The 25786-nt window shown below is 39.2% G+C and overlaps 2 protein-coding genes across 3 annotated transcripts in view; one reads left to right on the forward strand and one right to left on the reverse strand.

Moving 5' to 3' along the window:
- The first annotated feature begins 3291 nt into the window (after positions 1-3291).
- Positions 3292-7488, forward strand: LOC124156204. The gene is made up of 3 exons (XM_046530593.1): positions 3292-3395; positions 4813-5139; positions 7198-7488. The coding sequence occupies exons 1-3, from the start codon at positions 3345-3347 to the stop codon at positions 7378-7380; spliced, it is 561 nt and encodes a 186-aa protein (XP_046386549.1). The 5' UTR covers positions 3292-3344; the 3' UTR covers positions 7381-7488.
- A 7263-nt stretch (positions 7489-14751) lies between these two features.
- The window catches only part of LOC124156206, a 36035-nt gene continuing 25000 nt past the window's right edge, over positions 14752-25786 (reverse strand). Inside the window, exons 1-3 of one of the 2 annotated variants that reach the window (XM_046530595.1) lie at positions 18965-19055; positions 17026-17397; positions 14752-15207 (exon numbers count right to left, since the gene is read on the reverse strand). In XM_046530595.1, the coding sequence (XP_046386551.1) occupies positions 15127-15207; positions 17026-17397; positions 18965-19015 (504 nt within the window). In that variant the 5' untranslated portion in view covers positions 19016-19055 and the 3' untranslated portion in view covers positions 14752-15126. Of the gene's footprint in view, positions 15208-17025; positions 17398-18964; positions 19056-25786 lie in introns of those variants that run through there. The other variant, XM_046530596.1, reaches the window with a different exon arrangement.

Genomic DNA, 25786 nt, shown 5'->3' on the forward strand with positions numbered 1-25786 from the left:
AAGGGCGATATTTCGGCTCGTGTCATCTTAGTAAATTTTGTGTTTTCTATTGATTGATGGTTAATCGCCCACTCAGATACCCACCCCCATTTCCTGATGAATTTTTATAATTAGCTAACGGAACGTGTATGTGGCTAGACCCTGGCTAGACTTAACGTAAAAGGGCATATGGAATTCAGGAATGGCGAAGAAAGCCCAGAATTAACTCTGATATAGCAACTTCCTCTACTAGCTTCCTCGGCTTCCAAATCCAAGGTCTTGGTTTCGATTCGCGTCTGGGCATGTTTCCTTTATCTTTGGAATTGATGCTTGAATGTCACATATGAAAATGGTGGAGATACTAGTTAGTTCGCATTGTGATTCTTTCGGGGTGATTGCAAAGGTGAAGGCGTATAGGCTCTGTAAATGGACAGGTGATTCCGAACTTGGAACTTCCTTCATTATGAGCAAATTCCTCGCAGCTCCTGTAATCTATCTATGAATATATAAAAGAAAGTCGAAAATGGTGTTAGTTAGAACATTTATAACTCGAGAACTATTTTAATGATATCAGGTTCTTTGGGATCGTCTCAGCTCCGCATAACATATAGAACATTAATAATCGGAAAATTTCACAAAATAGTCATCTATTTCGTAGGGATAAGTTTTTAGGAGTTGTTCACACTACAACAATTGATAAGTCGGTCAAAACTACAAATTGATTTATTTGTTTTGTTTCTAGGAATTTAATGACTAAACTTCGTAGCAATATACAACATTTTAATTGTAAATTATATCCAAATATTGAAATTATATTTAAAATATTTAATTCGAGCTAATTGTAATCTCAGCTCGAGTTGGCACTTCACTTCCGTGTTTATGAACAAATCTCCAAGCAATTGTTGACAATCGGTAATGTCCATGTTCCTGTCGACGAATCGAGCAGTTTCATTATACTTCCTTGGAATGAAATGGTTGGTTGAGCGAGCAATATTGACGGCTTAGAACAAACATACTTATGGATGATTCAAACTAGGTAAATCAGGATGAAATAGTCAGTACCCTGTATGAATTCAAGCCTTTCAACTGTGTATCAAACAAAGACAAAATCACAAACTACCTATCTGAAGTTTTAAAGTCCTCAGACCGACCTGGCTTAACACGATACGATTTATAGCTAAAGGTAGGCTCTGTGTTCATGATCTTCGCAACCTAAACCAACCAAAACTATCCAACGGAACGCGTTTGGTGATTTAAAATAACTAATAATGAATGTAATTCAAGCGATGGTTCTCAAAGAAAAATACAAAGATGAAGAAGTGCTCATTTCGAAGATTCCATGATCCCAACTTTTATGCCCTTTTGAGCTTAAACGAATTCCATTTCCAATTCGCGTTGCATTCGTGATGATGATTAACAAATCACAAGGTCATTATTTCAGCGTTTGTGCTGATATGCTCATGAAAAACCCAAGATTTAATATGTAGTATGTTCAAGAGTAGGTAAACCATCCGCTTATTCTCTCTCTTCGCTTCGCTATATTTACTTCGATTCATCCGCTTTATCTTGCGCCCGATAAAAAAAACAAAAACTGTCATAAATCCGAAAGTGCTTAACTCAAGAGATTAAACCCAAATTTGTAGGTGCCGAGGTACGTTTACGTAGTGCACTTCCCTGAATCGAGTTATAACTAAAGCGCCAGGAGTATATGACATATTAATGCTGCTCTCTAGGGGCTATTTTCACGAGATTTTGATCGTCAGTCAAGTACCGGTCTACCGTGGCGTAAACTTCCCGCAAGAACGGGTTTGACATTAATAAATGCTTTATAAGACCAGTGTCATAAATTTCCTCAGTTAAAACAAAAAATTAGAATATTCATTGAAAAAATACGCATGTTATGTCTTGGTCTACTTCCCCAGTCTAGTTTGAATAAAGAATATATCTTTCTAACAAGCCATTGCTATGCTTATGCATGTTTACTTAATTTTTTATTATTTTATTTACGCAATCTAAATCTTATTAAAATCAGTACACTCTGCTCTTGATTAATAAATGGTGTAACTAAACTCTCCTCTGATAAATAGGCGGTACGAAGTTTGCCGGGTCAGCTAGTTGTTCATAAAATGAAGTTTGATTTCGAGCAGGGCTTCTATGATAATCCATGACATTCATATATCTAATATTACTTAGAGTTTTTGCTATTCAGATAATAATAAGAAGTGGAGAAAGTTAAGGACGAGGTGGTGCCCTGGTGGGTAAACTGTTGTAAAGTGTTCAACTGCCAATCAATCGGTCCCTGGTTTAAACCGAGGTGAATGGGTGGACCCTCTCTACTTCTAGTGGGTAAAATTTTCACTCCTTTGGATTAATTTTTAAGTAAGCTCTACCCTCTCCTATAGTTTGGGTGACATGGAGTTTAATTTTTAGTGTGGGTTTAGCTCTACTCTCGTATAGTTTTGGGTGAGCTGTACATACACACATAGTACACATAGTTTGGGGTGACCTTTGCCCTCTTTTATCCAACCATATGCGCTATCATTCAATCCACGTGGAACCCAATTAGAATTTTTCCCCTTCAGTTAAAACTTTGTCCCTCTCGATTGAGAGGTAGTTTGCTGTAAAACCCACCTCCATCGGTGAGTAACAAGACTCCATCGAACTGGTGCATCGTGGTGCCTGTAATATGACTACATGAATTCATATGCTGAATGCCACCATACCTTAATTTGTTGAAAAAGCTCTATTATGAGGTTTTGAATGATTAGAAGATTAATTGAGCCGAATTATTTATCATGTTGGACCACATAAAAGAGCCATATGCGTATCCGTGTGGCGGCATCGCACGAGGTAGCATCTTTGTTTTGAAAAGGGTGGTTTCCTATTATTTTTTTATTGCCTAAATCGAAGGATTTTTGCAGTACTTATTTCACGATTGTATATTTTTAAATGACGATATCTATTTCTCGCGATTAAATGGAAGGCGAAAATTTTCAAGGGCGCGAAAACGCGACGACTAAATATGAGTGCTGGGAAAAATCATGGCGGAAAGACCTTTGATGGGTGAAGCAGGATCAAGAATTCGCCCCCTGCAATAGGGGGTTACGGTGAGGAGAGCTTCATCTACAGGGGAAAGGTTGCGTTAGTGGTTAAGTCTTTATGAGTTTTAAACGAGGGAGAGGAAGGAAGGGGGAGGGAGTGGATACAGGTTGGAGTGGAAATGTGTCGATAGCGATCGAAATATGGAATGGGGATGCAACATCGAGGGATGACGATGGTGGGGGAAAGACTAATATATCTAGACCCGTTGTCCTTTCGTCTTCAGTTAGTCTCCTGGAAGCTCGACTATCACTTCTCAAGAAAAAATGGCAGCCAAGTACATCGTTATTGCCCTCGCGGCAATCTGCATTGCACAGGTATTTATTATCCCTCTATATTGTCTCCATCTTCGCAGCTTCCACTTCTCAAATAGATAATAGACAATATTTCCCATCTTTGATTTTAAAGTCACGCCTTAGTTCCTCAACAACCTCCGTTCTTACATCACAAGTTTATCGATGTTTTATTCAATTTTCTTCTCAATTTTATTCAATACTCCTTCAATTCAATTCAATTTTCAATTTTATTCAATTCAGTAGTCGTTATTACCGGAGTGCATATGTGGAAATTTCATGATTTATGTGGTCTAAGAAATTCGCGTTGATTTACCAAACCATCTAAAAAGTCCTGCTAAATTTCGATGCGGGGAAAGGCTAAATTTCATTAGGCATTTTCTTTCTATCTGAAATTTTTATTCTAATTAAAATTCAACGGAGGCTGGGACTGCATTCGATTCTTTTTATTATGGAACGTGAATTTTTGTGACTTAGCGGATTGGTTGGGGAATAAAACACTTCTGATCTCTTTGGTATTGGAGATATCTTTCTATCGTACAATTATGGTCCCTTACGCCAATTAACCTACGGCAATAAAACTAGTAAAACAGAGAAATGTGGTATCCCCTAAACTTTTATTAATGCTGGACAGAAAAATTGGAAATTTCTTAATCCCTGTGAAATTATCTGAATTTCGGCAGAACTTTCGTAAAGTAACTAATATCTTATCGTCTATGGGGATATGTAACAGCGTCGACGAGTTGCTGAAACTCGCGTTTGCTGAAACTATCAATTATTTGTGCTCAATAAATGTTTAAAATTGAATAAATATTAAGAATAAGATTAAGATCCAAAATTACTATTAGAAATTAAAAGCGACACATGTATTATTTTTTAAGTAACTGGTAACCCACCTAGCATAAATGGGTTATGCAACAAGGGAATATAGCACAAATACTCTTCTGCGATTTGAAAAAGACAGGATTTGTCCCCTTTGTTGAATATAACCTTTCAAACGCCTGCGGTCTAGATCAAGATCAATCCTCACCAATTCCAATGAAATTTGGAGTGAAGCTCTCACTGTGATATTGATGCCTAATCTAACGTGCACTCTATAACTGTAATTATGTATTCCATTATAATGCCATCATAATGTACTCTAGAGTACATTAATGATTCTTTCGGTTTTCCCTTACTCTCTATCCATTTCTTTTTCTCCAATTGATCCGTTTCATGAATCAATAGCAATCCATTCAGCCGTCCTCTCTCTCCTTTCTTGATCCCTCCTGTTTATGGTACAAGCGTTTGCTCGATACCCTCTCTAGCCTTCAGCTTCCTTGTATTTATGCGCGTCGGTACCTTTACCGTTTATTTAGAAGTGTGACACCTTTTTTTGAGATCATTCATCGATGTTCGTCATTGAGGTATTAGCTGCAATACACTCTCCTTGTGTTCCCAGGCCAGCGCGGCGTCCCACGTCCGCAGGTCCGCTGAGGCCGATTACACCCTCGAGCAGATGATGGAGAACGCCAGGACCCAGCTCGCGCAGGTGGCCAAGTGGGTGGTCCCCTCCGTCGATGAGATGAGGGCCTTCATGGGGGTCGTGTTGGAAGACTTGAGGTGGCAGATGGTGATCCACGGATCGAAGCTGTCCGAAAGGGCGAACGCCGCCCTCCAGGAGGCCTCCGTCCACCTCAGCGAGTCCCTCAAGAAGATGAAGGAGAGTGCACCCGAGCTCATGACCCAGGCATCTGAAATGCAGCAGAAGTTCAACGAATCCTTCAAGGTATGTGGGACCATCTCGTTCACACACTTGTACCCGTCACACAGGGAATAGAATTGATTAAGATCACTTTTACAGCACCACATCATGATATTGTAAAATTGAATTTAATAAATCCTTAGTTCTAATTGACTAATTATAAGGAAGCTGGAAAGAGGTATCTATTGTGTTCAATCATGACACCTGCAGTGAAAACATCTCAGTTTTGCTGTTTAAGTCTCCCTTCATCTATCACCTGTACCAGTATGATGTACAAATTCACCCTTCTCAGTGATACCTATCCTTCCTCTTAATTCTCCTTTCAGTTAATATTCATACACTTTCCTAGTTCTTCTTTATTTCCCATTTATTCCCCACATATTCTCCATTTATTTCCCAAGGCCCTTCTTTGCCTTTCTTCATATCAAATTGGCAAGCATACCATCTGCGAACGTCTTTAACAAGCGTACATAAATAATACGGAACATGACTTCCTCTGAAGAACCTAGAGGGTGTTGGGAGATATTTTACACCAACATGCAACCACATCTGTACTTCATAGGTATTATAAAAACATTATGGCACCTCAGCGGGTATGCGGGCAGTGAGAGCTCCCACCAAGCACAAATCGGTTCTGAACAAAGGGAACATAGCTCAAATACTCTTCTGCGATTTGAAAAAGATAGGACTTGTCTTCTTATGCTCAATATGACCTATTCACACGCCTGCGGCTTACATCGTGTTCAATCCTCCCCAGTTCCAAATTACCTTTGGAGTGGAGCGCTCACTAGAATAATGATGTCTATTCTAACATATACTATCTAACTGTAAATTGGTATTCCTTAATAATTGCCATCGTGATGTACTTAAGAGTATATTAAAGAATGTTTTGATTGGCCCCTAGTCTCTATTCTTTTGTTTTCTTACAGGTAACCCGTTTAATAATCCAATTGCATCCACTCATCTATCGTCTCTCCCTCCTTTCTTGATCCCTCCTGTCTATGGAAAAAGAACTTGCTCGATATCCTGTGATACGATACATTTTACTTCATATTTAAATAAAAAAATGGATCGTAGCACTTTTCCACAAGCATTTTTAATGCGTACAACGCGTTTCGGCTGACTGAGCCATCAACTGGTACAATACCAGACTGTACCAGACTCTGTCTAGTTATTTATTGTTTTGGTTATTTATTTAAATATGTCTAACTTCCACCAATTGAAACCTGAATCAGTTGAGCTTTTTCCTTCCTTGTGTTTATGCGCGCCAGTATCTTTTCCGTTTATTTAGTAGAATGTAGCCTGTGAAGCGATGTCGCACGCTTCTCTTTTTTTTTTGAACGGGTGTACTTTTCCATGGAATATTGCATCACAAATTTATGGAGTTGTCTGTTGACAATTTATTAGGATTACTCCGTGACGGTCGTGATTGAGATACTTTTATGCCGCCAGTTTTTCCAACCCACCCATAGACTTACAGTCGTAATGGCGAAAGACACAATTGTTTTTCTGCTTTCTAAACGTAGATTTCAATGATACGGATCTGAGAATGATGGTGTTTTGCATAATTGGTTTTCATATTTTACAGCAAAATTCTTGTTTCTAAGGGAACACATAATAATGAATCAGTAGTCCCTTGCATGAGGCGTTTATTTAATTTATATCATTGATAAATGTATTGCCGTATTATTTTGAAAAATGATTGTGAAAAATGTTGAATGAAGATAAACAGCCATTACAGGTTTCCGCAGAATACTTTATCAATACGACGCTTTTCGGCCCTAAAGCATCATCCTCGAGTACCTTACGCCTTTGTACGCATCAGCGCCGAAACGCGTCGTTCCAATAAAAAATTATGCGGAAATTTGTAAAGGCTGTTCATCTTCACTCAGCACGAATTATCACCAAGTTGAAGTCGATTTCATAACTTATGCCTCACGGCTCCTCTACAAGGCCTCTGAAAATTTAAAAAAAATTGAGAGACCCTTTCAGTTAAAAGCGTAAACAACGTGAATGTATCCCCGCTTATTTTTGCGTGATCATTTCAATGACGTCGGTTCTCTGTTTCTTTCCCTCGTGCAGACTGCTGTCGAGACCATGATGACCGAAACTGGTAAGATTGCGAGGGCCGCCGGTGATGAAGCTGCAAGCGTCCACGACGAGCTCGCCAAACTGTCCAAGAGCGCCATGGAGCAGACCCTCAGCCTGCTCACAAAGTTACACAACGACGTCCAGGCTGCTGTCACCCGCGCCACCTCCTCTTAATCTGCGGTGAAAAATGCATCGTGTGAATTCTTGCCACCATCACTCTGCTGCTCATCTCACCATCCCCCTGCGTCCGCATGCCTTCCTATTCCAGCCACATTCTCAGAAGGAGGGCAAAAGAAACGCTGAAGTCTATACCAGCCGGTGAATTCTTCGCGGGTTTTCATCCGGGTGAGCTCCATCTCCATCGCTGCAGACGTTTCGATAGAAAAGGATTCTATAGAAACGTCGATGGAGATGGAGCTCACCCGGATGAAAACCCGAGAAGAATTCACCGCCATCATACGCCGGGAAAAAGTGTAATCTTCTATACCAGCCGGATTGGTATGTCGTACTTCGATTTACGATCGAATCGAGCAGAAAGTCGATTATCGATACTCTGTGGAAAAACACCTATCGACCTGCGTAACATGAAATATGTCATCAAATAAACATAATTTTTATCAGTAAATTTGTGTTTTCTATTATTTGATGGTTAATCGCCCACTCAGATACCCAACTCCATTTACTGTTGCAATTAATAACTAGCTATTAACGAAAGGTGTGGGTAGCCAGACCCTGGAAGGACGCAATGTGAAAGGGCCTATGAAAATCAGGAAAGGGGAAGAAAGCCCGGAATACACAATCTTAGAGACACCCACAGAGAATGATGCCGACGAGAAATACCACAAGTATTTAAATGAAACGATTCACCTCCGCGAAAAAAATCTGTTATGTCAATTTTTGTAATATTAACTTGCCTTTATTTAATTTCGCTATTACAGTATTGATTAGTAACTTATATTTAATCTCAATTTTTTTCTCCAAGAGTAAATTTGCACACAAATCTTAATTTCAGCATCTCTCTATGTCAAGGACGATATTTCGGCTCGAGGCATATTTCGGAAGAAAAGTAAAAACCGTTATATCGGACCGCAGCACTAACGGGGTTATTCAATGATCGCCGGCTTCAGTGGTGGCGTGCTATAATCCTCGACTTCCAAATCGAAGGTCGCGGGATGGAGTCACGTCTGGGCAGGTTTTCTCTATCTTTGGTTTCGATATTTGGATGTCACATATTTAAATGATTGAGATCCTGGCAGGTAGTTCGTCATGTGAATGTTTCGGGGTGATTGAAAAGAAAAAGGTTCGTAGGCTCTGTAAATGGACATGTGATTCCGAACTTTGGAACTTCGTTCATTATGAAGAAATATAGCAATTTCTGCAGCTCCTGTAATTGTGCATAAAATGAAATTTGATTTCGAGCAGGGCTTCTATGAGAATCCATGACATTCATTTAGCTAATCTTGTTCAGAGTTGTTGCATATTCACATCATAATAAGAAGTTGAAAAAGATGAGGTGGTGTCCTGAGGGTAGACTGTTGTAAGGCGTTTAACTACAAAAAACAATCGGTCCCTGGTTTAAACCGAGGTGAAGAGGTGGACCATCTCTCCCTCCAGCGGGTAAAGTTTTCACTCCTTTAGATTTAATGTTGGTGTTCTCTACCCTCCCCTATAGTTTGGGTGAAATGCTCTTTAATTTTTAATGTGAGTTGAGCTCTACTCTCGTATAGTTTTGGGTGAACTGTACATGTAAACATAGTTGACATAGTTTGGGGTGACCTTTACCCTCTTCTATCCAACCATATGCGCTATCATTCCATCCACGTGGAAGCCAAGTAGAATAGTTCCCCTTCAGTTAAACCTTGGTCTCACTCGTTTGGGAGATACTTTGCTATGAAACCCACATCCATCGATGAATACCAAGACTCAATCGAACCAGTACATCGTGGTGCCCTTAATATGCCTACATGCCCTTCCGTGACTGTGCCTAGAAAACTTACGCGAATCTCGCGGTGTATGTCCGGTACCCCATTTATAATTCATAAATTATGTGTTGTATTTTAATCTTTCCTGTAATTTAACACCATGTCTCTTTTTCGAGTGATACAATATCTTGTTTTACTTCATTTTTTAAATACATTTTTGGCTACATTTAGGTTTTTACGTTGATTTTGTGAGAGTTGCTGGTATCTTTCACATTTTGCTTTTGTATCTGCTCAGGGAAAAATGTTTGCTTCGCAACTGCATTGGAACATTTTTTAAACTGTTTTGAAACTGAGTTACACCACCAGTAATAATTGAAGTTTTCGAATACTATTCAAATGTAAAAAGTCATTCGCCGCCTAAATAACAAAAAAAGTGTTTGAGCTCAAATACAAAAAATATCAAAGGGACAAAATAACAAATAAAATAATTATACAACAATAACATAATTTGGGGTAGCAGAGTTACCCCGCACAGTCATGGAAGGGTTGACAACATCAATAGGTGTTTTTTTGGCCCACAGACAAACTGGAAGAATCAGCATTTAGAGATTACTTGGACCTTCGCAAGTGTTCGCAACAATTGACTTGGAAGCCAGAAACATATGACACACGAAATGTAAATAGAAACAAATTCGAGAAGTATGTGAAGGTTATGAAGGCTATGAACACGGCTATAACATTACACAATCACTCATATGACGAAATAAAAAATAATATTGATTATCACAAAATACGTGCAATTGATATGATCCCGAATTAGGGATCGCTAGAAATAAGTATTTGACTCTCAAATTAGACAAGGAAGGAAATTTTCATTTGCTATTAGAATATGATATCAGTCGAAAGTAAATCAACAATAATGACCTCAAAGGAAAAAATATTTTACCAATGAAATTAAGCAAAAGAAAAGTTGAAGTTACATCCCTTGGGCATAGTAGAGAAACGCGAATATATACCGGAACGCCAAAAATTCAGCAGCCTCTACACTTAAGCTTCATTTAATAAGCAATTTATAGGCAATCGCTAACTTATATCAATCTTAGTTCGCCGCAGCGCACACATAAAGCTTAGTATAATGGCACCATTACTCGCGATTCTGAATCAAAACTCATATAATATCATTCGTCCCACGATTGTATAGTACCTTTGCATGCTCATTCGAGAGAAACAAATGCCTGCCTGAGGCGACGGAAACCGTAATACCAACACTGAAATATTGAATATGCACCTAAGTATTACTCTCGGCGTATTTTGGATAGTAACACATCGCACTAAACAAAGTAAATCTCCGTTCCGACAAAGATGTTTGGCACGATCACTTCACAATACAGAAAATGTCATCAACCTCACTAAAATGTAATTAGAAATCGAGCGAAGTCGTGCGCACTAACCTAAAATATCTGCTTCTGAAAACACCGCAATGCACTATTTCACGCGCAAAAGTAATCATGAACTTAAATTTAAAAATGGCACCCATACAAATGAGGTTAAATTGAAACAATAACCGTAATTATTAAACACGAATAGTTCCATGCAGTGCAAGGCTTAAAATTCGCAAAATACAAACCGACAGGAACTCTGGGAGACAGCCCCATTCGGCACAGGAGTTTTACGTATCTGGATGCGATGGTGAACCATCAGGATACAAGAAATCACGCTTAGGAAGTTACTAAAAAGGTTTTGTTTCTTTATTTCCTTTAATGACGAAAAAAGATACAACAGGACCGGCAAATTCATATGCATCGATAAAATTGTATCTCATCGATAAAACTGTATTCGGTCTGGGTTTATTTTCTTTCGCGGGTGGTGCCATATCCTCCTAGAAAGAAGGCCCGGTTATTAGCACCTGCAGGAAAAAAACCTTTTATTCACTAGAGGTTAAAACGTACACTTACACCAAGAACAAGAAACAGTTACATCAAACATAAACGCAACCTTGGCAACGCCTTTCCGAACTCCACCCAGGCGCTGCAACCACATTATAAATGTACACAAAAGAACTTATTTTGGGTGCTTTCCAATCACCTTGCGCAGATCAGCTCACATCGCAACAGAACGGAACACACTAGCGCAAACTGAAACAGACGATTGGAACGCATCTGCACAGTCGTGTTTACAAATGGCGGACCGTTCGGCGGCAAAAGTAGAATGTTCAAATGACCTGACGCTTCTGACCTGACCTTCGGAACATAAATTATGAGCATAATTGGTCGTCTATTTCATTTTGTATTTAGTAAATGCATTAATAAGTGTCAATTGAAAGAAAATAATGGAATTGTTGCTACTTAATAATCAAATATCGCCGTAGACTGCGCCTTGGTTCTCTTTGCTGTTTTTTGCGCCTTAAACATTTCAGAGCTACCGTTCACCTGACTTCCTTTCCAGCTGTTTAATTGCTTATCATCCATTTACATCGACGTTTATTAATTACATCGACGAATCATTTTGTTTCCTCCAAGGAGATCGACGTATTCTTTCACCATATTAGAAGAGCAGTAGCTCAACTTGCCCCTTTGCTCAGTCTTCCTGCTTCAAATTTTTGATATGTTTTATGTATTTGAATATGTAAATAACTTGGCATGAGCGCGTGCTTGTTTCTTAATACAAACTTTTTTTTTAAATATATTAGAAACTATCGACAGTGTATTTCCATCCTCCGTGATGGAGAACGAACTTGTTCTGGATTATGTGATGCAACCCATGTCGAGTAGCAGCAGCAGCAGTGACGATGAATGAGAAAACATGAGTAGTTCATGTAAGAATAGTAATAAATGATCTTTTATCGATAGCTACATTATTTATTAATCGGTTTGCAATCGGCCATTTGCTTATATCCTTGAGTTAATTATACAAATGTGGATTTAACTGATGCGACCATTCTGAAAGCTGTTAAATTCGAAAATTTTCATTTAAAGCTTCCGATGAGAATGAGGGGGAAGCTGACCACGATTCAATTTTCCCCTTGTTCGAGCTGCTTCTACGTGGCAGAAGAAAGGTGCGCGTCCACAATTTCCTTGCCACAGTACACGGCTACGATGATGAGCAGTTCCGTAGTCACTTTCGGCTGAGACGCATAACTGCATATCGTTTGATAGGTGAGCATCAAGACTGCAATTATTGCACGAATAATATCAGAGAATATCAGAGAATATTATAGAGCCAAATTCGGTAGTATAAAATAATATTTTCTTCCTTCAGACGACCTTCAAGCAAGTGGATCAATTCCACACCATCCAGATGGCATGGCTAAAATTTCATCGGAGCCAAGTTTCCTCCTGACCCTGTGGTATTTGTCTAATACTGAGACTCTGAGAACCATTGCAGATAGGTTCAATATTTCTATATCTTCTTCATTTAGAGTCATTAGACGTGTTGTGGAGTGGCTCAACAGCATTATAAATGACCAAATCAAATAGCCACGAGGAAATCGAATCGCAGAAGTTGAGCAGGGTTTTGAGGACCTGAGGGGCATTCGTGGGTGTATAGGAGCAATTGATGGAACCCTTATTGCTAATAAAACAACCCCTGGAAAATGCCATGGATTACTGCAATAGGAAACATTTTTTTTCTAAAATTCTGCAGGGTATTGTGGATAACAACATGAGATTCACGAATGTAGTGTGTGGAGAGCCAGGATCACTCCATGATGCTAGAGTCCTCAGGAGGTCGGAGGTTTTCAGGTTTGCAGAGGAGGAAGTTGAAGAATTGTTTCCTGGCGATAAATTCACCATTGGAGATTCTGCCTACCCTTCCCTGCAATGGCTTGTGCCTCCTTTTAAGGATAATGGTGCCCTTTCTCCCCAACAATTAGACTTTAATTTTCTACATTCTTCGACAAGAATGGTCGTCGAGAAAGCGTTTGGTCTCCTCGAAGGTCGCTTTCGGCGTTTAAAATACTTTGAAATATCAAATATCCAAATGATGACCAAAATAGTTTTAAGCTGCTGTGTGCAGCATGACATATGCCTAGAGAAAGGGGAAGATGAGGAAGATGCAGGCATGGATATTGAGGGTCATGCTGATGGTGAGGGAATGTATTTGAAAATGAAGTAAAACAAGATATTGTATCAATAAAAAAAGAGACATGGTGTTACATTACAGGAAATATTAAAATACAACACATAATTTATGACGTATAAATGGGGTACCTGACATACACCGCGAGATTCGCGTAAGTTTTCAAGGGCACAGTCACGGAAGGGCATGTAGGCGTAATACAGGCACCACGATGCACTGGTTCGATTGAGTCTTGGTATTCATCGATGTGGGTTTTATAGCAAACTATCTCCCAAACCACTGAGACCAAGGCTTAACTGAAGGGGAACACTTCTATTGGCTTCCACGTGGATGGAATGATAGCGCATATGGTTGGATAAAAGATAGTAAAGGTCACCCCAAACTATGTCAACTGTATGTGCAGGTACAGCTCACCAAAAAATATGCGAGAGTAGAGCTCAACTCACACTAAAAATTAACGTGCATTTCACCCAAACTATTGGGGAGGGTAGAGCACACCAACATTAAATCTAAAGGAGTGAAAATTTTACCCGCTGGAGGGTGAGAGGGTCCACCTATTCACCTCGGTTTAAACCAGGGACAGATTGTTTTTTGTAGTTCAACGCCTTACAACAGTCTACCCTCAGTACACCACCTCGTCTTTTTCCACTTCTTATTATGATGTGAATATGCAACAACTCTGAACAAGATTAGCTAAATGAATGTCATGGATTCTCATAGAAGCCCTGCTCGAAATCAAATTTCATTTTATGAACAATTACAGGAGCTGCAGAAATTGCAAGATATTTATCCATAATGAACGAAGATCCAAAGTTCGGAATCACATGTCCATTTACAGAGCCTACGAACCTTTCTCTTTTCAATCACCCAGAAACATTCTCATGACGAACTACATGCCAGGATCTCAATCATTAAATATGTGATATTCAAACATCGAAACCAAAGATAGAGAAAACCTGCCCAGACGTGACTCGATCCCGCGCCCTTCGATTTGGAAGTCGAGGATGATAGTACGCCACCGCTGAACCCGGCGATCATTGAAAATCATTGATCGAGCATGGTTTAACCCCGTCAGTGCTCGGTCCGATATAACGGTTTTTACTTCTCTTCCGAAAAATAACACGAGCCGAAATATCGTCCTTGACATAAAGAGATGCTGAAATTAAGATTTGTGATGCAAATTCACTCTTGGAGGATAAAATCGAGATTAAATATATAGTTAATAATTAATATTGTAATAGCGAAATAAAATAAAGGCAAGTTGATATTACAAAAATTGACATAACAGAATTATTTCGCGGAGGTGACTCGTTTCATCTAAATACCTGTGGTATTTCTCGTCAGCATCAATCCCTATGGGTGGCTCTATGATTGTGTATTCCGGGCTTTCTACCCCATTCCTGATTTTCATAGGCCCTTTTCACGCTGCGTCCAGCCAGGGTCTGGCCACCCGCAACTTAGGTTAGCTAGTTATTAATTTCAACAATAAATGGAGGTGGGTATCTGAGTGGGCGATTAACCATCAAACAATAGAAAACACAAATTCACTAATAATAATGATGTTTATTTGATGACAATTTTCATATTACTCAGTGGATAGGTGTTTTATCACAGAGTATCGAAAATCGACTATCTGCTAGATATGATCGTGAAACCGAAGCGGGACATACCAATCCGGCTGATATAGACTTCAGCGTCTCTTTTCCCCTCCTTCAGAGAATGTGGCTTGAACAGGAAGGCATGCGGACGCAGGGGAATAATGAGATGAGCAGCAGAGTGATGGCGGCAAGAATTCACACGATACATTTTTCACCCCAGCTTAAGAGGAGGTGGCGCGGGTGACAGCAGCCTGGACGTCGTTGTGGAACTGTCCGAGCAGGCTGAGGGTCTGCTGCATGGCGCTCTTGGAGAGGTTGGAGAGCTAGTCGTGGACGCTCTCGGCATCATCACCAGCGGCCCTAGCAATCTTACCATTTTCGGTCATCATGGTCTCGACAGCAGTCTGCACGAGGGAAAGAAACAGAGAACCGACGTCATTGAAATGATCACGCATAAATAAGCGGGGATACATTCACGTTTTTTACGTTTTTAAATGAAAGGGTCTCTCAAGTTTTTTTTCCAGAGGCCTTGGAGTAGAGCCATGAAGCATTAGTTATGAATCGACAGAATCAGATTCCACTTGGTGAAAATTCGTGCTTCATAAAGTTGAACAACCTTTAAAAATTCGTGCTTCATAAAGTTGAACAACCTTTAAAAATTCGTGATTCATAAAGTTGAACAACCTTTCAAAATTGCAGCATATTTTTTTAATTGGAAAATCGTGTTTCGGCGCTGAGGCGTACAAAGGCGTAAGGTATTCGAGCATGATAATTTAAGGCCGAAAAACGTTGTATTAATATATCTGCGGAAACTTATAAAGGCTCTTCAACTTCATTCAACATTTGTTATAATCATTTTCAAAATACTACGTTATTACATGTATCAATGATACAAATTAAATAAACACCTCTTGCAAGTGAAGTCTGATGCATTATTATGTATTTCCTTCCAAAGAATAATTTTGAGGTAGAAATTGAAAATCAATTATACAAAACACTATATACACACAGTTTTTATTTTCTCATCTCCGTCCAAAAATGGTTTATGTTGTAAAAACTCCAGTAAAAACATTTCTTCTGCTCGATAGTCCCCCTTCTATTTGCCAAGATCACCATGTATAACCTGTGTGAATCACTTATGCGGTGTCCATAACTGGGTAACTAAACTGTGAACGTCCTTCGGCACCAACTTCAACAAAGTATACAAAGGAAGTTAAAAGAATCGTATCACAGTATATCGAGCAAACACTTTTCCAATAGACAGAAGCGATCAAGGAAAGTAGGGTGAGAGGACATATGAGTGGATCGCTATTGAATTATTTAATAGGTTAATTGTAGGGAAACATATTGAAAGACAGTAGTGGCCAATCAAAAGAATGTTTAATACACTCTTAAGTACATGATGTTGGCAATTATTAAGGAAATACCTATTTACATTCATAGAGTGCTAGCTAGATAAGAATCAATACCCCAATGAGCGCTTTTCTCCAAAGGTTTATAGGTGGAAGAGCTGTGGATTGATTCTGATCTTAGCCGCAGGTGTGTGAATTGGTCATATTCAGCATAAGAAGACAAATACTGTACTTTTCAAATCGAAGGAAAGCATTTGTGCTATGTTCCCTATGTTCAGAACCGATTAATGCTTGGTGGGATCTATCACTGCCCGCATACGTGCTCAGATGCCATAAGGTTTTCACATTAACCATGAAGTACCGATGTGGTTGCATGTTGGTGTAAAATATCTCCCAACACCCTCTAGGTTCTTCAAAGGGAGTCATTCGTATTATTTATGTACGCTTGTTAAAGGCGGTCGCAGATGGTCTGCTTGGAAATTTCATAGGAAGAAAGGCAAAATAAGGCCTTGGAAAATATAAATGGAAAATTTAATGAAGAAGAACTAGGAAAAAGTAGGAAGATTAACTGAAGGGAGAATTAAGAGGATAGATAGGTATATCTGAGAAGGATGTATTTGTACATCGTACACGTACAGGTGATAAATGAAGGGAGACATAAACAGTAAAACTGAGTTCTTTTCATTGTAGGTGTCATGAATTAATAGCATGGATTCCTCATTCCAGTTTCTTTGTATTTAGTCAATTAGAACTAAGGATATATTAAATTCACTTTTACAATATCATGATGTGGGGCTGTAATTGTGATCTTAATAAATCCTATTCCCTTGGTGACGGGTACAAGTGTGTGAAGGAGATGGTCCTGCATACCTTGAAGGAATCGTCGAACTGATCCTGCATTTCAGAGGCCTGGGTCATTAACTCGGGTGCGCTCCTCTTGGTCCTCTTGAAAGACTCATTGAGCTGGACGGTGTCCTCCTGGAGGGCAGCGTTCGCCCTTTCGGACAGATCGGATCCGTGGGTCTCCATCTGCCTCTTATCGTCGTCTAACACGCTTGTTGTGCGCTCCTCCACCTCCTTGGTCATGTTCTTCACGAGGACCACCTCATGTACGGAGGAGCCGTAAAACTCGCATGTCATTACAGGGCGTGCCTCCGGGTGCACGGTCCTTGCGTTCACCATCCTATGCTCAAGTGTGTTACCGCCCTCAGCGGACCTGCGGACGATGGATGCCGCGCTGGCCTGGGAAAATAAGTAGAGTACATTGCAACTAATATCTCAAAGACCCACAGCGATGAATGTTCTTAAAAAAAGGTTAGACACTGCTAAATAAATGGTAAAGATACTGACGCGCATAAATACAAGGGAGCTAAAGGCTAGAAAGGGTATCGAGCAAACGCTTGTCCATAAACAGGAGGTATCAAGAAAGGAGAGAGAGGACAGCTGAGTGGATTTCTATTGAATAATATAACGGGTAAGCTGGAGAAAAACAAATTGATAGAGAGTAAGGGACGACCTAAAGAATCTTTAATGCACTCTAAAGTACATTATGATGTTATTATTATGGAATACATAATTACAGTTAGGGAGTTCACCTTAGATCAGGCATCAATATCCCAGTGAGAGCATCACTCCAAATTTAATTGGAATTGGTGAGGTTTGATCTTGATCTAGGCCGCAGGCGTGTTAATGGTCATGTTCAGCTAAGGGAACAAATCCTATATTTTTCAAATCGCAGAAGAGTATTTGTCCTATATTCCGTTGTCGCATTACCGATTTATGCTTGGTGGTTTACCAGTAACTTCAAAATTAAATCGTGGGTCGCTTTTAATTTCTAGAAGTAATTTTGAATCTTATACTTAATATTTATTCAATTTTAAATATTAATTAGACATAATTAATTGATAGATTTAAAAAACGCGAGCTTTATCTCGAGACTCCACTGCGCTGAATGTTGCTTCGGCCACGACAGCTTTACGAAATTACGTCATGTTACTAAGGGATGTAAAGAAAAAAGCAACAAAGACGTGGTAGGAACCCATCAAATGAAGATTAATGTAAATTTTAAGGAGTCTAGACTCATGAAGTGAACCATTTTCTTTTAAATGAAACATAAAAATGAAGGCCTACAACTTTATTTGGGGCTTACCTTAGCTCCCGATTAAGAGGCTCTTTCTGGAGCCCCTTTCGAAGAGGTTATGCCGAAAACTAAATGATTTCACAGGGGTAGAGAAATTTCCATTTTTGCGGTGCAGCATTAATAAAATTTTTTGGGATACACTATTTCTCTGCTTTACTAGTTTTTTAGCAGTAGTTAAATTGGCGTACCTGAGCATAATTGTACGTTAGAAAGAGTTATACAACACCAAAGAGATCATAAGTTTTTTATTCCGCTACCAGTCCACTAAGTCATGATAGTAATTCACGTTACATGCTGAAAAAAATCGAATGCAGTCCCAGCCTGCATGAATTTTAATTCGAATAGGAATTGCAGATAGCAAGGAAATTCCAAATGAAATTTAGCCTTTTTTGGCATGGAATTTGAGGTGGAATATAGAGATGGTTTGGTAAATTAACGCAAATTTCTTAGAACAGTTTAGTCATAAAATTTCCATAGAAGCTCTCCGGCTTTTACTTTGACTACTGAATGCAGAAATTGAATAAAATAGCGATATTCTTGAGATGTAAGGATGGAGATTGTTATGGAGGTGAGGCGTGATTTAAAAACAAAGATGGGAAATATTGTCTGAAGGCTTTTTGAGGAGTGGAAGCTTCGAAGATAGAGACGATATAGAGGGATAATAAATACCTGTGCAATGCATATTGCGGCGAGGGCAAGAACGGCGTACTTGGCTGCCATTTTTGCTTGAGAAGTTTTTGTCGAGCTTCCAGGAGACCAACTGAAGACGGACGGACAACAGATCTTGATATATTAATCTTCCCCCCACCACCGTCATCCCTCTTTATTCCATCCCTATTCCATATTTCGATCGCTATCGACACATTTCCACTCCAACCCTCCCTCCCCCTTCTACCTCTCCATCATTTAACACTAGAACTACAAATGGAGTCATTTCGACTCCTCGCCATTTTCATATCTCTGCCCTGTCTAATATTTTCCGATTTCTGGCCTTAAATTTCGTGACTTTTATTCATTTTGCACATAAAATAAGGGGTTGCGAATAAAATAATTCTAGAAAATAAAATAGTGCACGTTTTTCAAAACTTACCTTTGACTACTAAAGGGAGTCATTTTCACTCCCTAATGTATTTTGCTTCTCTACACACCAAAGAGTTACATATATTCAAGTGATTATCTCTTCTTATGTTAATAATTAATTTAAATCCATCAATCGGTTAAATATATATTTATTTTCCGTATGGCCCTTATTTGCTAGATTTTGAAGGCATTTCTTATATTACGTGTCCGTGTTTGGATCTACAAACCATGTGAATATCCTGATTTTATTTTACCTTGCGATAAAGTGGTGAATTTGCAATTCAAATCATTTTCAAATTCATGTGTTTAGAATCCGTCGTGTTTGCCCTCCTCCATTCTCGCCGCTCACCTTTGCCGCCGCCCGCCAATACTGTTTATTGCGCTGCAGGACTTTTATTTCATCCTTGATTGCGCGGAAGTTGATTTTCAAATCTGAAAAAGTAACTTTCATATACCGATTCCCCAGAAAAATTGATGCACTGACGAACCAGGAAAATAAATCAGTAGAATTAAATGAAGTTACTGTCATAGCATGTTCGGCTCTGACAGCGCTGGCTGCCGCGTGCCGAACAGGATCACCGTGCGCTGTCCTTTGCATTAGTGAATCCAGTGAACTCTCGAGGAGACAACAAAACTACAGTGAAGTAAGGCTTTCATTTTTCCTGACTGGCAGTATGGCTAGAATAAGTAGGCTAAGGCGTGGAGAAGTCCTTTCTCTGTTGCATTCTATACCGATAGGTGAATCGAATGCGAAACAGAAGATCATTTCGACTCTGACGGAGTCGAAGATTTTATTCCTCAAAACTTTACTAGCGAGTCTGATGATTAAGACAAAACAAGTGCAAAAGATAAGCAGTGATGTACATTTTCTTCCCCTTTCATACGGGGTTACTAAACAAAGATATTATCTGCACATATTTATCGATTCGTTTATACTGACTCACAGTGCCATAACTGGGAATATGCTTTGGGGGGATAGAAAGGCAAACCCCCTCAATGCATCTTGGGGTCCGGGAAGTTTTTCGAAAAGTGACATGCCTTGAAATATATTTTGCATCATTTTGGAGCTAAAGATTCAAATTTAATCAGATGCAGTTACTACAAGTCAAAACTAGACGATAGAATTAATATTTTTTTATTTCTATGATGCTTTGGGGGATCTATCCCCTCATACCCCCATACCTACGCCACAGCTGTCTCATATTAACTGAGATGTGATTGTGATGGCGATGTACAATTGTGGATGCACGCAGGCAAAATTATGAAGATTTTACTCTTTCTGATGAGGAGCTAGATGCATGTATAGCCATATTTTATTCTCGCGGAATATCCGGTACAAATGATCACTCTATTGCAAGTATTTGGTCAAAAGACTGGGGAATACCATTTTCTAATACGAACGACTAGGTACCGGTTTATAAACATTTTGCATCATATAAGATTTCATGCGAAATGTAATCGATTCCAGTGACCCAGAACTGTCAAGTTTGCCTTCTTTTCAATAGTGTAGGATAGATTCATAGATAATTACATTGCTTGTTACAAACCTGGTCCGTACATTACAGTCGATGAACAATTTTTCCCCAGAAAATTAGATACATTTCACTAAGTACATTCCTTATAATCCGGACAAGTACGGCCATGAATATCTGCTAGCTGTTTACAAGGATAGCAAATATCTTGCGAATGCCTTCCCTTATGTCGGAAAAGATAATTCACTTCATGCAGGTTGCCATTTAGTTGTACTGAAACTAATGATATCTTCTGGAGAAGCTTGAAATGTGGCAGTAGATAATTACATTCCCTAAGTCAAACTCGCTGAACAGCAAAAATTCCAGGGAACTAGCATTGTGGGAAAGGTAAATAAAAAAGAAGAGAAGTGCAAAAAGAGATGAAATCACAAATGTACCACAAGAACATCTACTGAGTGATGGCCTATCAACTCGTTGTTAAATACATCTGAATTAGCAGGTATTCATGGAGAGTGTACTAGAAGACTACCTAAAACATTTCGCGTAAGACATTTAAGAAAAAGCACGTAACATAGTTGGCTGATCCTCAAGTAAGAAGTAGATAAAAGCGTGGCGAATCCAATGCCTCAGATTCTTCTGACGGGATTCTGCAAAAAAAATATTTCTAGGCAAAGCCAAAGTGAAAATAGGCTCAAGGATTCAGTAATTCTTATCTCCACACTATGAACTGACACTAAGAGGCCACTGTGTTCACTATGAGATGCGTTAGTTACTAAACCTTTCGATAACTTATCAAAATTTTCGATTTATTTTATTTGATGTTTTTAAGAGGACGCTTTTTTCCCTGAAATCTGTAGCGTCTAGAAAAATAAAGCAACTACTTGGCATCGCGAGCATCAATTAAAAAAGCAGACTTATCCAAGGACAAAGAACTAAACTGCACTGCCAGTGAATAACACCAACGGAGAAAATGATTTTTCAGAGGTTAAAGTTTTCTCGCATTGTTCGTTAGTCAACCCTCGTATTCATTTGCAGAAGATTGACTGTATCTTGCTTTCCCGTTAAAGTATAAAATTACACAATTGGCTGCAGTAAGGGCAATGTTACACTATGCAAAGGTATAAAGACTTGAGTGCTGTACAGACCTAATTTCAGCCGTGACATTACTTCATTCATGCAATTGAATTCAAGATATCACTTTATCGACAGCCAAAACTATTGAGAGCCCGGGAAAAAAATGTGTGGATATAAAATTTTGGATTTGCCGGAGCTTGATATCTTGAGATGTACGTGTCTAAAGGAAGTTATATTTTGTTGTTTTACATTATTCGTTCATTAAAACGCATATCAACTTCAGAGGCTGGTCATAGGTCCAGACTATGCAAGCAAATCCACAACCCGGATAAGACGATCAGTTCGGTGTTGCGTCAAAGGATGAAAGTGTTTATTCCTCATGCCTACATTTATTCTATGTCATATTTTATCACCAACAACTTTTTTTTATCACGAACATATTACTTCCTCATTGAAGCCGCCCAATAGAATCTCAACCGAGTCAGTCCTTATTTTGTAAGTTTAATGCAGTGCTCAGAGCTGCGTCCTATCTCCATCGTTTACCTTTCATTCCACCCTCTAACACCGTTTTCAACATCTCCCAGCTAAGTACCCCCTCCATCCACACCCTCTGTGGTGAGTATATAGTTAACAATCAATGTTGTGATAGTGAAAAATAAAAAAAGTCATGTTGATTTTCCAGAAATTAACATCGCAGAATTTTTTTCGCGGAGGTGATTCGTTTCATTTAATTACCGGTGGTATTTCTCAACAGCATCAATCCAAGTGGGTGGCTCTATGAGTCTTCATTACGGGCTTTCTTCCCCTCTCCTGATTTTCATAGGCCCTTTCATGTTGCGTCCCGACTGCGTCTAGCCACCCAAACCTTACGGTAATAGCTAGTTATTAAATTCAACAGTAAATATAGGTGGGTATCTGAGTGGGCGATTAACCACCAAACAATAGAAAACACAAATTTACCTATAATATTGATGTTTATTTGTTCACAAATTTCGTATTATACGGGTCGATAGGTGTTTTACAACAGAGTATCGAAAATCGACATTCTGCTCGATTTGATCGTAACTCCGAAGCAGGACAATCTGGCTGATATTGACTTCAGCGTCTCCTTTCCCACTCATTCTGAGAATGTGGCTGGAACAGGAAGGCATGCGGACGCACGGGGATGATGAGATGAGCAGCAGAGTGATGGCGGCAAGAATTCACACGCTACATTTTTCACCCCAGCTTAAGAGGAGGTGGCGCGGGTGACAGCAGCCTGGACGTCGTTGTGGAACTGTCCGAGCAGGCTGAGGGTCTGCTCCAAGGCGCTATTGGACAGGTTGGCGAGCTCGTCGTGGACGCTTCCGGCATCATCACCGGTGGCCCTCGCAATATTACCAGTTTCGGTCATCATGGTCTCCACAGCAGTCTGCACAAGGGAAAGAAACAGACAACCGACGCACAGTGGGCTGAAATCGAATAAAGCAGGCCAAAAATCGCTGTAGTCTAAAGTATTATTAAATTAATGAAACCTTTTGCGAATTGGGTATTTTATGGACACAGTGAAACTGATATAGGATGATCAAGTCCATAACACTTTTTAGGAGGGTAATAAACTTTAAAAATAGGGAAACGTTATGCGGGAACAATAGTTGCCAGGGGCATGTCGAAATTTAGATATGGGAATATCAAAGGAAAAACAGAATTTATTCATTTTTTTAGCTATGTTTAAGCAATCTCGTTTCTTCTCATAAGGCATGTGTTTATTGAACATTGCTAATGAGCCTTTTAAACCTGAAATTTCGGTAATTGAAGCGTAACAATAAAAATTAATAGCATTGACAAATATTTCTATTGCAAATTTCTCAAAACAAACGTGTTCCACCTTTAATTATATTCTGAGTCAGTGGATGAAGACTCCTCATATTCTAAAATATTTTCGCTATTCACGATAAGATTTTTCTCCTCCTCTGGTAATGTTTTTACTTTACTGGGAATCCCCGCAGAGCAAGAAATGAAAGGATCTAACGTAAGCCTATGGAAAAGGTCATAGTTTGTTGCAATTCTAGAAACATTCCTGTATGTTTTTCGTGATATTCTCGTTTAGTCTTTTGTCGGGCTTCCAACGTCTCTTCGGAATGCTGTCCAATGGGATGTATGGCATTGTTCACATTTCCGCTCCTTGCAGTAAAACTTTGTGAAGAGTTGGCGGCATATGAAACAATGAATAGAGTTTTACATAGATTTTTGCTGTTATAAGGCAATAAGCTGAGAAACTTTGATTATTTACTCAAATTCCAGTCGAGACAGCTCTCAAAATTACCGAGAAGTGGGTAATTAGGTCTTCAGAAATTCCTGGAGGAGAAATGTAGATGGCTTTCTATTATGACTGTCGGTTACTTCTAATGTACCAACTCACGCCAAAATAACATCCTAACTGATCAACGATTACGAAAACCCAATAAGTTGACAAAGGGCATTCCTTGGAGTAAAATACTATTTCCACTTCCATAAATTTAATGGTATTTAAAAACAATATCAACTTTCGACAGTTTTCAATTTCAACTTCCAAATGCTTACATTAGAATATTTTTGGAATAAACCGCTTTGTGTATCTCTCATCATATCACTGAAGGCACTGTTACAATTTACCTGAAATTTCAGCTAATAGCGCTGGATTTACGAACTAGCATCACGCAGTATTGCCGTTATTGGTCGTACCAAAACCTGCCTTTGGTAGATCAACAATGAGACCCATTCTGGATAGGAATGCGTTTTGAACAATTTTTTTCATTCATTCATAAATATTATTCAACCTAAGAAATCTATTCACTCTGGTACACTCAACCCACTTTCGAAAGTATTGATGAAAATCACTTTTTGAATGAAGGTCGCAAGCAAAATTTTTATTTTCTCATCTCCTCCCAAAAACGTTTTTGTGTAAAACCTCCAATACTAACGATTTCTTTTGCTCGATCATCCCCCTTCTATTTGCCAAGATTACACCATGTAAATCTTGGCAAGTCACTTATGCTGTATCCATAACTGGGTAACTAAACTCTGAACGTCCTTCGGCACACACTTAAACAAGGAATACTGAAGGGAGACTGTTTTTGAGCACTCGGCTAGAAAGTGTGCCAATCGCATGACGGCATATTATGGGAAAACTCAATTTGTAGAATGGAAACACTTACACGCGTTCAAATTAAAGGAACAAATCTGGGTGCATAAAGAGATAGCCGCCGAGGACAAAGGGCTTGGAGAGCGCGCGAACCGTTAGGTTTATTGTCGTCCGCACGTGGCTCCCGCGGAAAGACCCAGGGGTATAATCGTCAGAAGAGGGTTTAAAACCATAAATACAACGCAAATAACAAGTAGTTGAGTACGATGTAGGGGAGACCGGGGCACGTTGGCCCGATTTTTTTACATTTTTAAATATTTTTTATTTATGCATAGTTAACTTTATGAAATTATTGCTAAATTATAGAACAGTCTTTCTAAATCTGGATGGCATTAAATAAACTAGAATATATGAGTTATAAATTTAAAAAAAATAAATACTGGGCATATGACAGGTGGGCCAATCTGCCCCTACATCGGCGCAAGTTGGCCCAGCGGCTGGGGCACGTTGGCCCATGTATTTATTGATAAGCTGAACTAGTATGATTTTTGGAAATCAAAATAAAACTAATGGTAATCAAGAAATATATTTCAGTTTATGTAACCATTTTACTAAAACGACGGGAAAGCTTTAAATTATTATGATTTCTGGCTTGCTAATGCAAACCAGTTGACTTTTGTGACTGTCCAGATACAAAGAATCAGCACAATTATTGCTCTTGTGAAATAGTACGCGGATTTCATTGTTCACACATGTCTAATG

The sequence above is a fragment of the Ischnura elegans genome, chromosome 3 (genome assembly GCF_921293095.1).
Source record: "Ischnura elegans chromosome 3, ioIscEleg1.1, whole genome shotgun sequence".
NCBI classification, from domain to species: domain Eukaryota; kingdom Metazoa; phylum Arthropoda; class Insecta; order Odonata; family Coenagrionidae; genus Ischnura; species Ischnura elegans.